Below are 15,633 nucleotides of genomic sequence, written 5' to 3'. Positions count from 1 at the left end.
AATTAGATAAGACATGCAATCTAAATGGATAGAGAAGTCAACTAGGCTATTTCAGTCTACTTGAACATCATGTCTTTGTTGAGGACCGTATAGAGTGGTAAACTGAATCCGAATCCTTCTTGAAGGTTTCAGCTGCTATGTTTAAATCACTCTGTCTCTGTATTGATCTTTAAACCTGTCTGAGCTGAGAGGAGGAAACACTGCAGTCATTCATCACTGCTCAGACACTTACCACCATTACAGAGAACATTCACACTATCAAATAACTCTTAGAAAGGCAAAAACACTCTTTAATACATTATGTTATTACAGTAAACATGATACAGAAGACACACATATACATACATACACAAAGACATACACAAAGCAAGTACAGTCTATGTTAATAAATACATATTTTTACCATAACAATAAAATAAAACTAAATAAAATAAATCTTTAAAATAAAATATAAAATTTAAGAGAAAAAAAATCACCCTATCACTAGCACAGACTCACCAGTTCATTGCGTTCCTCTGACAGCAGTGCATTGCGGTCTTCTAGTTTGCGAATAATTGCACTCAGTTCTGCTATTTTCAGTTGGAAACGTCGAGCATCCTTCTCATCCAACTGCTGCATCTGGAAAACAAACCAACTGCAGGTAACTGGAAAAAACACTCTTCATTAATATAATTTTTAATGTTAATCTATCTATCCATCTATCTGTCTGTCTGTCAGTCAAAATGCAAGGCTTCTTCAAACACTTTCTACAAACATCAAGTCAAGTTTTTTTCTATATCTATTTAATTTCAATTCCATTTGGTGCTGCTGTATTTAGGAAATATTCCATTATGTCAGGTAACCGTAGAAACAGTCGGAGGAGGGAACAGAGTCCGAGTGCTCTGGCATTGCCAACATCTGAGAAAGAGCTGAAAGGTCACAGATCAAATCCAGCTTTTCTCCTGCAGAGAAAATGAAAGCAGCAGCCCCCACCACAGCAGAAGTGGACATCAAACCAGCAGCAACACAAATACAGCCAGAGACACGGATGTTCTGCTGCTGGGAAACAAGCCTCGGCTATAAAGATGCAAGAATACACCACACATGTAAAGTGTGTGCATCCATGCATCTCCTATCAGCCCTGAGAAGGTGAAATGTGGGAAAGATCACACTCACACTCTCATCTTCAGCCGTCTGCTCTCAGCTGCATGATAACAGAGTGAAAACACATGGGCAGCCCCTCTCACAGCTACATCTATTTCTATATGTGCATATTTATATCAGTTTTGACTAAAACTAAACAATTTGACTAAACAATGGGCAACCCAACGAGAGTTTAAACTCGTAGGAAAAGAGGCATCATTTTTTGAAACACTAGTTTTGGTGTGACAGAACTGATAAACAGCTGCTTTGAAACTAACACTGCTTCTCTTAGTACAGCTGATATCATTCTACACCACACCATTGAAACAAGTCTGTTGTACAGCCCTCAAATTATATATATTACATTATATTTAAGAAATGAATGATTTTATTCAGCAAGCATCCATTAAATTAAACAAAAGTTACAGTAAAGTCATTTATGTTACAAATGATTTATATTTCAAATAATCTTTGAAATTTCTGTTCATTGAACAATACTTCCACAAAAATATTAAGCTCCAGAAACAGTCTTTAGCACTGATGATAATAAGAAATGTATCTTGAGTGGCATATTAGAATGATTTCTGAGTGATCATCAACACTGAAGACAGCAGTAATGATGCTGAAAATTCAGCTTTGCATCACAGGAATAAATTACATTTTAAAATATATTCAACTAGAAACAGTTTTTTTAAAATGAAATAATATTTTAAATAATTGTAAATACTATTAATTTGTAATAAATGATAAACAGCTGCTTTAAAACTAACACTGCTTCTCTCAGTAAGTTAATATCATGATACACCTCACAGGGTGAATTGAGTCTGTTATACAGCAATCAAGCCATATGAAGAATAAAGCATAAAACATTTAAAACTAGACTAATAAACAAGACAAAAATACATATACTGTATATTCCTATGCAATTTCTGTAGTTCAACTGGTAGCATGGTGCAATCCCAAGAAACACAAATCCTTAAATGCAATTTTTAAAATGCTTTGGATGAAATCCTCTGTAAAATGCATAGACTCCAGAGAAAGAATTAAAATAGAATATACAGTATGCCAAATTAAACAGGCCCTTATTCAAGTCGCAACAGGAGACTCTGCAAATAAAGTTGTATTAAACACATTTCGGACCATGTGTGCAGGGAAATAAGTAAACCTGCAAACCTAACAAGCACAAAGCCAAATATGCCAGGCATTTGGCATTTAGAAATACAGTAGCTCATGCTATTAATGGTTTATTTAGATGCAGAATATTAAATTCAATTAAGACATGATGATGGCCAAATTAATGTTGTGTTTGGTTTAGTTGATGATCATTCTGATACAATCATTACTAACAAAAGTTAATTGACTAAAAACACTAATAATAATGAAAATCTGTCAGTCTATGTCTATAGAGGGGTTTGTGCAGGCAATAAGAGGTGTAATTATGATCCTAATGCTTGTAATGTGTGATGTAGGAAAGAACAGAACATTAGAGACGTGCTTTCAAGCGTGAGGATCCCGGGACAGATCTGTTTACACTCCAGCAGATGAAACAAGCAGCCGGACCGGTAATATCTTCCTCAAACCCAGATCTATTACATTCCTTCAGAACCTCTGCACAAAATGTTATTTTTAATTCCAACCTATCGATTAATCATTTTTTTTCCGGTGCCATATTGCAGACTTTTGTAACATTTTCGCTCTCTTGAAAACAAAGAAGGGAAATCTGTTGTGCATGAAGTTAATACCACATGCACATTAATGACCTTTTTGATGATCATCGACCTGAATGTTCTTACACTGGATTGGAATAATAATCTTTTTAGAGGTTCTTCAAGGACTGATGCTGTGAATAACAAACAGTAGAGTGCAACGGTCATTGCTTTTACGCAACCTTGTTTCTGGAAGTATTTTTCTCATTTAATTTCTCCAATTCATTTAAAATGTTTCATTAAAGAATATAAGCCATTAACCAAACCAACCAGCTCCAAAACAAATCATATTACAAAATCTGAATTAAAGCTACAGTTAAAGTTTGGCAGCAGTAAGATTTTATTTTGTTAAATTGTTTTTGAAAGAGTCTCTTATGCTCACAAAGACTTAATTTATTTGATCAAAAATACAGTAAAATCTGTAATATTGTGAAATATTATTACAATTTAAAAGAACTGTTTTCTTTTTGAATATATGTTAGAATGTAATTTATTCCTTTGATACAAAGCTTTTCCCCCCAGCATCATTACTCCGGTCTTCAGTGTCACATGATCCTTCAGAAATCATTCTAATATGCTAATTTGCATCACAAGATACATTTTTTTTTTTTACTATTATTTTTTATTATTGTTGTTATTATTTTTTGTTGGTTTTTATTTTTGTGGAAACTGTGATACATTTTTGCAGGGTTTTTTAATAAATATAATTTTTTTAAAAGAACAGCATGTCTTTAACGTCACTTTTGATCAATTAAATGTGTTCTCGATGAATAAAAGTATTAATTATTTTATTTATAAAAGTATTCAAGCTATTCAAAAGTATTCAGAAGACAAAGGTAGAAAAGTGTATAGAAAAGTGATTTTTTCTGAATGAATGAATGAACTACTCATCCCACAATCTCATGAGACAAAGAAAAAAAAAGACTGTACAAAAATAAACCATTTGACTGAGTCGTCATTGAAAAGATCTTACAGCTGAAGTTTACTGCATAATATCCAAACATATAGAATCATACGTTTTTTTTTCTAGTACAGCTTTTTACTAGGAAACTGGCATGACTTTTTAAAAATGAACATGAATTGCTTGTGGCTTTTAAAGTAGCATACACCATCACCTAATAACTTTGGAGCTCAAGGTAGGTGTGTCTTGAAAACTTTTTATGTTATTGCTCAAAATCAGTTTCTCTATGAAGAACGGGATTTTCTGAAACCTGACTGCTTTGTTTTACTATGGTAAATCTGGGTTGAGGAAAACTGATCCGAGCAGGTGAGCACAGTGAAAGCAGACGTGCAGCAAGCAGTGAGGTTTAGTAATGAAGGAGAGGTGCTTACAGGGTTAGCTGTGTTCTCTACTGCGTCTCCTGCAGCGGGTGAATAAGGGCCCTCTCGTCTGGGGCTGGAGTCTCGCAGCAGGGCCAGCTGAGTGTCTACAGCCTGTTTCTGCTGCTGTAGTTTCCACGTGTGGCCCGCCTGAGTGCTGAGCTCTCTCTCCAGCCCACAGACAGCACGCTCCTTTAGTTTAATCTCATCCATCTACAGGACAGAACACAGCACAGTCACACACATTCTGCCTTAAACAGGACACAGTCGTAGTAAGAATATATAAAACATGACCGGCAGTCCGCAGGAGGAAACGCACCTGGTTCACTCAAGACAGGAAATGCAACACAGACACAGCAGTCCAGGGTTATCTTAGTATGCCTATCTATCTATCTATCTATCTATCCATCCATCCATCCATCCATGTTTCCAAAATTCATAAAATGTAGTTTTTATAAATTTTTTCAGTTAACATTTATTTTAAGATTTTTTTTTATGGTTTTAGTTTAAAGGGTTAAAAGTTGAACCGATTCAAACAAATGCAGCAACAGAAAGCAGATTTTCCAGAAAGCTGATTTAATGTACTTAGGAGGAGTAAACTGCTTAATTTTTTAATTAGATTTACTATTTATAATTGATGCTGTCAAATGATTAATCGCGATTAATCGCATCCAAAATAAAAGTTTTTGTTTTAATTATATATATGTTTGTGTTTATTTAATATATGTATGTGTACTGTGTATATTTATTGTGTGTATGTGTTTGTACACACACAGTATATACATTTATATTCTTATATTTTATATTATATAAAAATATATTTAATATATAAAAAACATATTTTTCTTATTTATATACATACATGTGTTTGTATTCATACATACATAATAAATATACACAGTATACACACATATATTATGTAAACAAAAACTTTTATTTTGGATGCGATTAATTGTTTGACAGCACTACTATTTATTTATTTAAAATTTCTCTGTGAACCTTTACGTTTTTTATTTTATTTTATTTTATTTTATTTTTTTTCCCCAGAAAGCTGTCACTGGGGAAGAACCCTTTCAAAAGGGACAATTCTGAACCTTACTGACCCCTAAATGATGCATATTACCTAAAGTGTACATTTTTGAAATGATACAGCCCAAGTAACAGTTTCTGTCTTTTTTTCTTAGACTGCATAAATTATATAAAGTATAGGAGTCAAAATGTAACATAAATCCTTGTGATTCTGCTCACCTACACAACCTGCAGAGAATCAGACTCTTCTGTGTTATTGGATGTGTTCTGACACTCACAGCACGCGTCATGTCTAGAGACAAAGTGATCCCATCATACTTGTTCAGTAAGAGGCAGACCATAGAAATCCATTTCATAAACTCCTCACATTCACATCACAGCAACTATACGCAGAAGCACCACTCACAGAAATGAACTGTGCTGCTTGCTTTCTATACCGCGACATTCTCTCTCTAAAATACACACATTCATTTATAGCTACTATACCTATTGTGCTCCACTTTTATTGAGGTTTGCAGTAATAGTCAGTTCTCTGTGAGCTAACTACACTTTTACAATTCCTTTCACATTTGAACATGCAAATGCAAAATCTTTAGGCTGACCTTTCACAAATCACATCTCTAAATAAATCACCTAATTGGAAAGACGGCCTCATGTACAGTTCAGAAATAGTTCACACAGACCTTAAACAGCAGTTCAAAAGAATCATTAAGCTCCAATTATACACTGATTCAAACACCGCATGGATTTATACATCTCAGTTTCTAAAATCTGCATGGAAATGGAAATTAGAATATATTTGACTGTTAAGTATAAAGTGTGATGGACTGATAAAAATCATTTAAACTCTCAACGCAAAGAGAGAGACTGTGGCTAGTTGTCACACTTTTTACTCCAGTGAATATTTCTCAGGTTTATTTCTGAAAATCAATTTCTGTACAAACACATACCATCTACAAAAAAAAAAAAAAAAAAAAAAACCTAAAGAATATTTTCATCCATGCCATTCTGTGTGACAACTAGCCCTGGTCTTGCCTATACATTCCAACCACCTCAGTTGAAATCTCTGTAGAAAAAGTGTGTTACTTCAACATACTGATGAAGAAAAAAAAAACTGTTTAGTGAATGAAAGTACACATCTCTTTATCTCTTTCTGGTGGAAACTCATTCTCTCTGTCAGGTGACTCACATCGGCACGCCCACTGTAGGCGTTACCACGGTGATCAAAGGTTCCTGCAGGAATTCTCAGTGTGCGCCTATGTTTATCTGTGTTATATAAAGCACTACATGGCTCGGTGAGAAAATTAGGTCCTGTTCTCTTATATGACATCCCTGCGGCTAGAGGAAGACACTTATTCAGCTTAAATGCACATAACACGACATTAACATTTTAAACACAGAGCTTTATGAATACGTTGATTGTGATGTATGCCATTACACATGCCTCACTGTTTCCTTGGTGATTCATGATAAATTAAATCTAGGAATATCGTCTGTGGACATTCAGTATCCGGGCTCCAGACCCGTGAGGGACAGACACCAATAGCAAACTCCTGCTGGTGCGCTGCTTAACATGGATTTGAACACATCGAGCAATGCTGCTCTGCAAAAATGTCCAATTTTTTTTTTTAATTTCCTTCATCAAATGCGTTCTGGCAGGCCTGTGCTTTGAATGTGAAGCCAACCAGCACGAATATGCATTTATTACTACATATCACGCCTACTGTATTTGATTCTGATTGGTTAAATGCAGCATCTGCAGTCTGGTATTTTTGTATAATGGCTGCCAAATAGTATATTTGACGTTTTTTTTTTCCCAGTACCGTGTTAGTTTCCAATCACTCCGCAGTCTCTTTTTTTCTCACTTAAATAACTGTAACTCAAATCATTATTTCATAACCATTTGAATTTCCACTCTTCATGTATATTAAACATCAAAGAAGGAGAGAAATATTAAATCATTTAGGTTTAGAATCATATATTAAATGACAAATCTGATGATACACAGGGTTTTGCCTTATTATACAGGATGATAAATGTGTCAATAATATATATATATATATATATATATATATATATATATATATATATATATATATATATATATATATATATATATATATATGTAATAATAATAACAATATTTTATTGTAAACATAAAATCTTGAAGCAGCTCACTTTTTTTCTTGGAATATTTAGTGATGTAAAAACCTTTCTAAACAACACTAGGCTGATCCAAACTCCCTCAAATGGCCGAGGCACAGCCATCTCTGCAGAAAAGGCGGGACATCTGTAATCCACCTTCCCTTGTGAGCGTCTGAACCCGTCTCTAATTGACATCTCAATGCCTCAGACGACTGAGTCTCTCTTTCATGTGTAAAACTGCATCTCCTTCTCTGAAACTAATCCTGTTACGCCCCTTATCCACAGACTCAACATTATTTACCCAGCCTTTAAACACGACCCACTCACACTCAACACATGCTTAATAAACTTAGTCTGTTTGCATGCAGAGGATTGACACATTTGAACTATGAAGAGCATCACACTCCTAGTTTCCAGGCACTAAAACAAATATTGCCATGACTTATTAAATGTGATGTGCAATTTTTCTACTTAATATTAAAACTTATTAGTTTTGCCATTCCATCTGGTAATGCTAGTGGCATAGATATTACACACTTTACCTATTAAGGTACTTACTTTACCTGTTATTGTTGCTTATTAAATTCATAAACACACACAAAATGTATCTTGTATAAAATGAGAAGAGAGAAACTATGTTGAAAAATGTGACTTATGTTTGTCAATATAAAAATAGACTGCCATGATGCGAAGAACTGTGGGTGTTTGACAGGGTTTTGCCATATTCAGAATATTTTTAAAATGTTGCTATGAGGTTGCTAGGGTGTTATTGGTGGTTAGGTGGCTGTTTACTGTAAAAAAAAAATTATATGATCAGGAAGTCATGGCAGTTTACGTTTTTGCTAGTGCTGTCAATTAAATCAATTAAAAAAATTTTTACTAATTAATCGCACATATTTCTGAAATCCTGATTAATCGTGATTATAATAATTTCACATTCAATCTTTATTTATGTAGAAACAACAAAGACAGTATATTTTTAATATTTGTTTAATGGCATATTTCTTATGACTGAAGGGGAGTATCATAGAGACATATTCTTAAATGTGACTCACATATAGCTAATACTTATACATACATTCAAAGATTTAAGGCAGCTTTAATCTTCTTTTTGGTAACTTCATGACTTAACTGACGACATAACTACAACATTGCATGCTCGCAGTTTTATTTGCGCTTTAACATGAGATAATATACAGCATGCACCACTGTATTTGTGCATGCAATTAAAGAACACATGCCACGAGCACAGTTAAAATGATTCCAAAAACTCAATAACTGAAATTAATTTGCTGTGTCTCCAAAAAAGAACTACATGCCGAGATGCTAGCAACATTCTTTTTATTATTATTATAAAGTGCAACATACATACATGCATGTTTTCTTTATGGGGAAATAAACTTGGAACAATAGGCTATTTCTCACTTGCATCGTCTAACGAATGAAGAATCCTCCACATAATGCATTTTCTGGAGACTCAGCACTACTTAAAACAAAAATCCACTACTCAATGTCCAGCATTCCCCTGTGGATTGCACAAGATGCCCTCCCAACAATTTCAGTATTCAATGTGTTGCTCACATCCCTCTCAGACTGTGTACCAACAACCATGTAAATGCACTTATATAGCTAGACCTTCCACGCTCCTATAATACATGTCCTTGACTGATGTTTCACTTCAACCCAGACCAGAATAAATCCCATTATTTCATGTCTCTTTCATCTAAAATCACAGAGGCACAGTTACTCTCCCTCCCATCAGATCATTTCTACAGCTGGCTTGGCATCCAACCAACTGGTGCTGATGTCATCACTGCAGCTGACCAATCAGGAAACGTTGTGTGATTCGTCATTCTGCTATTTCATTCTTTCATTCTAGTCTCATTATTTCAGCTTACTGACATCATGCTTTCTTTGGCTTCCATTCAACTATCCATATCTGTTGCTATGAGGTTGCTAGGGTATTGCTAGGCGGATGCTGGTTTGTTATTGAGTTCTACTGGGTGGTTGCTTGCATGCTGAAGTTCTTTTTTATTCTATCAGATGAAAATCATAAGTCTGAATGCTTAGAAAACTAACAACCAGTCACATGATTTGAGGCATCTTACTTGCCGGTAACAAAAACAGTGCTTGCCTCAGCAAGAACCTCTAATGATGGGCTGGCTTTGTTGTTTTGGTTGGATGGTCAGTCCCATCCATAAAGGACAGTCATGGACTTGGATCAGTAAACATGCACACACACTCACAAGCTGTGTTCCCCTTGGCATACCCTGCCACCCCGCTCACTATACATGATTATGTGATTAACATCCCCAGCCCGCCCTGCGATACAATAAATAATCCAAAGATCAATACACAACAACAACACAGGACTCTAATCGCATACAGACCTTTTGGATTTACAACCCACCAGATAATACATCAGTAACATGTATTCAACAGCTCTACGATGAGTTAATAGAATGGGATAAGATTAGGGACAGACAGAAACAAGAGGACATGTTTATGGGGGTGAGAAGTACTACCAAAATCTTACATCACGGTATCAGTATAATGGGCAAATACAATATTCAAAAATATATAATAATAATACAGTTGTAAATGACAGTACTGCTATATTATATGAAAATTACTACTACAGTACTAACAATATATTATTATATAATGTAACTGCTATTTATTATATATAGCAGTACCATTATATTACATTGTATTATTATAAATAAAAATTATACTGTATAACATTTAAAATACTATATATATGAAAAATATATATATATATATGTAGTAACATTATATTACATTGTATTATATATATATATATATATATATATATATAAATGAAAAGAAATAACAATAATAATTTGCACACTTTTCCATTTACTTAAATGGTACCAACAGCAATATATTGATTTATAATGTAACTGCAATAGTACCAAACCTAATAATTATAATAATAATATTAAAACATAAAAACTTTTTTTTCATATGGCATTGAATACTAACAGACAGACAGATTTTTTTTAAATGTTAAAAAAATTATAAAAAAAAATAATTTTCACAATTTTCCAGTTACTTGAATGGTTTCTTTTAATTTGATTATTTTCTTGAATACCACAACATCAGATATTTATAACAAAAGATGTACAAAAGCATTACTCAATGTTTTGTTGCTCTGTTATGTAAAAACGTAAACCTACTGATAGCCACGCAAATATATCTACCATATACACAGCCCTAAATATAAATACTTCTCAGAAAAGAGTGACACGTCCTGCATCTTTTCCATCACTCTGCTCCTCTACTATACCTACATAGTCCTGCCTCAATCCTGTATTCCACAGCATTTCTCGCATTCAGTCCTGAAGCGATATAGAGTAGATCGCTCAGCCACACAAGAGCGATCGATACCAGCGGCCACTGACTGCAGAGATACAGAGATTTTAATACTCCAGGAAAAAACGGATGGCAAAAAGCCCAGAACAAGAGGCTCTGAAGGGAAGAAAGCAGCTTCACTTTAAGTGTAGTACATTTTGAGAAACACACACATGCGGCTAAAAATAAAATGTGAACCAACTGATATAAAACCTTGAAGCTTTAGTGGGGGATTTGGAGAGCAAAGTCTACACTTTAAGCCCCGCTTTAGAAACATTACTGGCCAATACTACTTTAGCAACTGTTGGCGTTCTATGGCAATCTTGTGTTTTCAGATCATTTTGAATGGATTTTTACAGAAATTATCCAAAGATACAGTACTGGAGCACTTGTACCCAGACAATGTACCCAAAGTGAATAGGAACAATATTTTTTTCCCACTTGTATAAATTGTTCTTTTTTCTAAATAATACACAGTGCATAGCAGGGAATTATACTCAGTTTCAACATCAGTAAAAACACCCACATTTGCTCCAAGGTAAATAAATGTTTCCTTGATTCAGATTTGCAGTGTCTGCTGTTTTTAAATCAATTTACAGCATAATTTAACTATTTATTTAAAGAAAAGAAAAAAAAAGCAGATAAAATGTGTCGCAGTGTCACAATTCATTCCAGCCCACACACAAATAATATCCAAAAACTTTATAAACACATTTGACTGAAAATCATCACTTGCATTAAAACTCTGTAGTTTATTCCAATGGGATGGTTTATAAAGCTTGTCTAAGTGAGAAAAAAAAAAAAAAAAAAAAAGTCAAAGTGGGTGTGGCTTATCAAGCAAGGGGCGGGACTTCAAACAACTGATTTGAATTTGAATGAAACTTGTACAGAAATGTATATATATATATTTTTTTTACAGAAGTGTTGTAATTATGTGAATTATTGCAAAATAAATGTAAATTAATAATTCCATTCATCAAATTAAATGGAAATTTCTTATCATGGCGATACCCATGAGGTTTTCCTTTGTAAAGAATGTGAAGCTCTGCCAGTTAACAAAAGATTTGCATTCAGCACATTAATGGAACAGACAGTCCCTGTGGAGAAACCTGGGGTAAGTGTTCTGTTCAACCTGAGCAGCTTTAAATTATCTGCTGCCACCCAAGGAAATATATATATATATATATATATATATATATATATATATATATATATATATATATATATATATATATATATATATATATATATATATAAGGGTATGTATTTAGACCGATGTACTGACAGATGAATTCACTGATTAATAGTGCATGTTCTAAACTTTATTACGCACCAGTCTGCGGATCTCTCTTTCACACTCTCTCTTGATGCGGTTGATTTCCTCCTGGTGGAGATGGTAGACGCTGCGGATCTCAGCGGCTTTTATCTTGTCGGCTTGCACAGCCACGTTTAACGCCTCCTCCATCTGCCTTTTGACCGCCTTGAGCTCGGAGATCTCCTTCAGCAGTCGCATGCGCTCCCCGTCGAAACTCCTCCTGCACTCCTCTCGCGCCTCTGCCATCAGTGCAGACTTCACTAACATGTGAGAACTATGTTCATTAATTGACTTGGACACTGCAGCCAGTCGAGGAACTGTAAATAAAGGATGAACTCTGTACACATATAATAGATTATTTCATTTCTATTCCAATGGTACCTTATCGGTGGATCCATCTCTGAGGGCACTGATGAGTGCCTGGAGCCTCTGGATCTCTCCGTCTTTGATCTTAATGACCCGCACCAGTTCAGACTCGTGTTGACGCAGGAGTGTTTCCCGAACGCTGTGGAGCTCCCGAAGTTTCTCCTCATGTAGTTTGGCTTTTAACTCAGTCACCACCACCGTGGACTTGTGCTGCTCGTGACGGACCTCCTGAGACTTCTCCCTTTCCAGCTTACTGACCTGAGGAAATAGATGTTCACTTTACTATTTAAAAACTGATGGGATCAAACTTATGTACAGTATATTTGACATATTTTAATGATATTTGTAATGTTGAAGGGATATTTTATGTGTAGTATTTGAAAAAAAAACAACAACAATGGTATAAAAATATTTGGAAACAATTAAGTGTGGTATAATGTATAATAACCCTTACATGGGATCAAATCAGAACAAGTCCTCTCTGTTCTGACACATGCTGCCACAGGGACGCAATAGACAGCACTAACAGAACTTGAAATTCAGTCACAAAACAAAGACAACACTGGAGGAAGCTATATTTAAAGCTATGAATACCCCATGTTTAGGCCCTAAACTTATAAAACAGATTTAGAAAATCACTGCTCTCCAAAACATAAAATTGTAAATCTGACCACTTTGATCCCCTTTCTTTCAGAAGCCCTGTCCATAACTGAAGACAAGTTGAATTCTTATGCTGAATACTTTCCTAACCCAGGTAACAACAATCATTGAGATGCCTGCCTTAGCAAACACAACTAAATAAAACTAGGTTGGAGTCTGATGGAATGTCTTGAAAGTAAAAGTCTCTGCTCCACTGCCTTTTATAAATCGAGATCTGATCGCTGACAGCCAAATGGAGGCAGTAACCCTGAGGTGAAATTATATGACTGACACCACACCACCCTGGACCAGAACTGGGTCAGACGGTCGCTGGACACTTTCGCCTGTTTTCAAAGGAATAAAACAGCAATGAGAAGTAATTTTAGGCCTACAGGGAGTTTGCATTTTAATGCAGCGTAAGAGAGCACGTGGGGATGAGGTTTAGAGTCCAGTGAGAGTCAGCAGTGCTGGAGGCTGTGAGATCCCATGAGTCTCTGGTGAAGAACCAGCCATCTGTGACCTTAAATTAATGTTCAGGGTTCAGTATCTGTTCAGGGCTCAATTGGCAGCACCTGTGGCATAACGTCAATAACGACATGTCCACAAATGCCATTTTCTGATAACACACATGCATGAAGATATACTCTGTAATGCAAAAATCCCTGTCCAGTCCATAAAAAAAACATTTGATAAAGCCTCAAAAATGCCTCGTTCATCAGTGACATCAAAAACATGAGCTAATTAACATATGACCGACCACATTTACTTATCAGCACCTATTCAGTATTTAACAACTTCATCCTACACTTTGAACTACAACAGTGTGAGAAGGTTAACCAATCAGAACATACTTAATTTGCATATATTCAAAGGCTCAAGAGCAAACACAGTCTGTTTAATTCTAACGGTCAGTCATGAACTTGGACTCTTTACCTCATGAACTATTGGGGGGTGGGGGGACCTGCAAAAAGCCCAAATAATAACTAATTTGATGATGCTGAGATAAAAAAAAAATATATATATATATAAAAACATTTATTTATAGTTTTGTTACATAATAGTTTTGTTGATTTATTAGGATTTTAAGTATCAGTTAAGTAAAGTACAAAAGTTTCGTTTCGAAAGTATTCAAAATATAATATAAGTATAAAAAGTATAAAAAAGTATAATTCAACTTACAGTCTGCAAAGGAGTACAACAATATGTACAAATACTCTATTTAATGTCAAAGAACTTTAGATAAACACACATTTATAAATAAATGGGCTTTGTAATTTTCTGTCGTTTGGATGTGGTAAAGCACCCAGAGATGCAGCAGAGAACATTGCATTTTCTTTTTCTCCTTTCGAAATGCAAAACATTTTGTGAAAAAGTATGAAGTGCTACAGCAAAACTGCTACTATTTTTGAAATCAGCATCCCAAAATAAGCTAGAAACAAGTATTGGATTTCATTTAGCAAATATGATGCAGGACAGTGTTACAAGTGACCTTCACAAGAAAAAAAAAATGGTATTCAATTATAGGGTCAAGTAAAGATCCCAAAAAAACAAAAAAAACCACCAATCCTCTCCTTTCTGTTCCACTCCACCAAGCAATAGCACAGACTTGGGAGTATTTACAGATGGAGACATGCCGTGTGAGACACCAGCACCGTCTCTTTCCATCATACATGAAGAGTATTGTTCATTCAGGCCTAACAACAGTAGAGACAGCTCCTATGTCCCCTCTTACTGTCAGTCTAAGGAAGCCCATCACAATAGCTGCATTGATGCATGCTGCTAGCAGCAGTCTGACGGCACATCTATGAGGATCTGACAGTTCTCACACAGTGCTGCGCTGTCACTGCGCTCAGCAAGACCAGATCTTCATTTTCATGTGTGTGCATGATGACGAGAACTAGCCTGTACGGTCACAGTTCATCTCTGAATCACACGCTAAGGCTAAAAAATCATTTTGTGCTTGACAGTGGTAAAGTGTGGTGTTTATATAAGTGCACTTAAATTGAATTTCATCTTATAACATCTTAAAGGGATAAACAGGGTTATTATTGTTGACTAAATCAATGTTAGATTTAGTCTAACATAAACATTTTTGCTCACTGAAATAAGGCTGAAACAAATATAAATACAAGAAAAATATAAATAAATATTAGATGAAAAACTTAATAGTAACTTAAATTTAAGATGGAGCACTAAAACTAATATGGAAGTATTAATATTTGATTTAAAATTAAATTTGTTAAATAAATAATAAATAAATTTAAAAAATGAATAAACATGACAAAAGCACATAAATTACTATACTTTTTTTTTTTTTTACCAGAAATAAAATGAAAACTGAAAATATACAAAGAAAAGCTAATTTATAATATTAACAAAAACTATAATTGTATATAAATAAAAATAAAATAATGTTCACCTATAAATGAAAAGTTTGTCATTAGTTAAGTTTTACTCATCTGCATGTAATTTCAGACTCATATGACTCACAAAAGGAGAAATTTTGAAGATTGTTCTGGTCCATTTTTTCTATCCAATAACAATGAATGGTGTTTTAAAGATTCATAAAAAGCACCATAAAACTAGTTTAAACTACTAATTTTGCGCTATGTTCCA

The 15,633-nt window shown here is 34.5% G+C and overlaps 1 protein-coding gene across 15 annotated transcripts in view; it reads right to left on the bottom strand.

Moving 5' to 3' along the window:
* LOC109064803 (janus kinase and microtubule-interacting protein 3) overlaps positions 1-15,633 on the bottom strand; it is a 35,147-nt gene that overhangs the window by 10,383 nt on the left and 9,131 nt on the right. For 5 of the 15 annotated variants that reach the window (XM_042768048.1, XM_042768044.1, XM_042768049.1 and 2 more), the window contains 4 exons: positions 12,394-12,636; positions 12,031-12,273; positions 4,161-4,361; positions 499-618 (listed from right to left, as the gene is read on the bottom strand). In XM_042768048.1, coding sequence (XP_042623982.1) covers positions 499-618; positions 4,161-4,361; positions 12,031-12,273; positions 12,394-12,636 — 807 coding nt within the window. The remainder of the gene's footprint in view (positions 1-498; positions 619-4,160; positions 4,362-12,030; positions 12,274-12,393; positions 12,637-15,633) is intronic. The other 10 variants (XM_042768050.1, XM_042768046.1, XM_042768058.1 and 7 more) reach the window with 3 other exon arrangements.

The sequence above is a fragment of the Cyprinus carpio genome, chromosome A12 (assembly GCF_018340385.1).
Source record: "Cyprinus carpio isolate SPL01 chromosome A12, ASM1834038v1, whole genome shotgun sequence".
NCBI classification, from domain to species: Eukaryota; Metazoa; Chordata; class Actinopteri; order Cypriniformes; family Cyprinidae; genus Cyprinus; species Cyprinus carpio.
The sequence above is the reverse complement of the archived record's forward strand: the minus strand, read 5'-3'. Positions and strand labels throughout refer to the sequence as shown.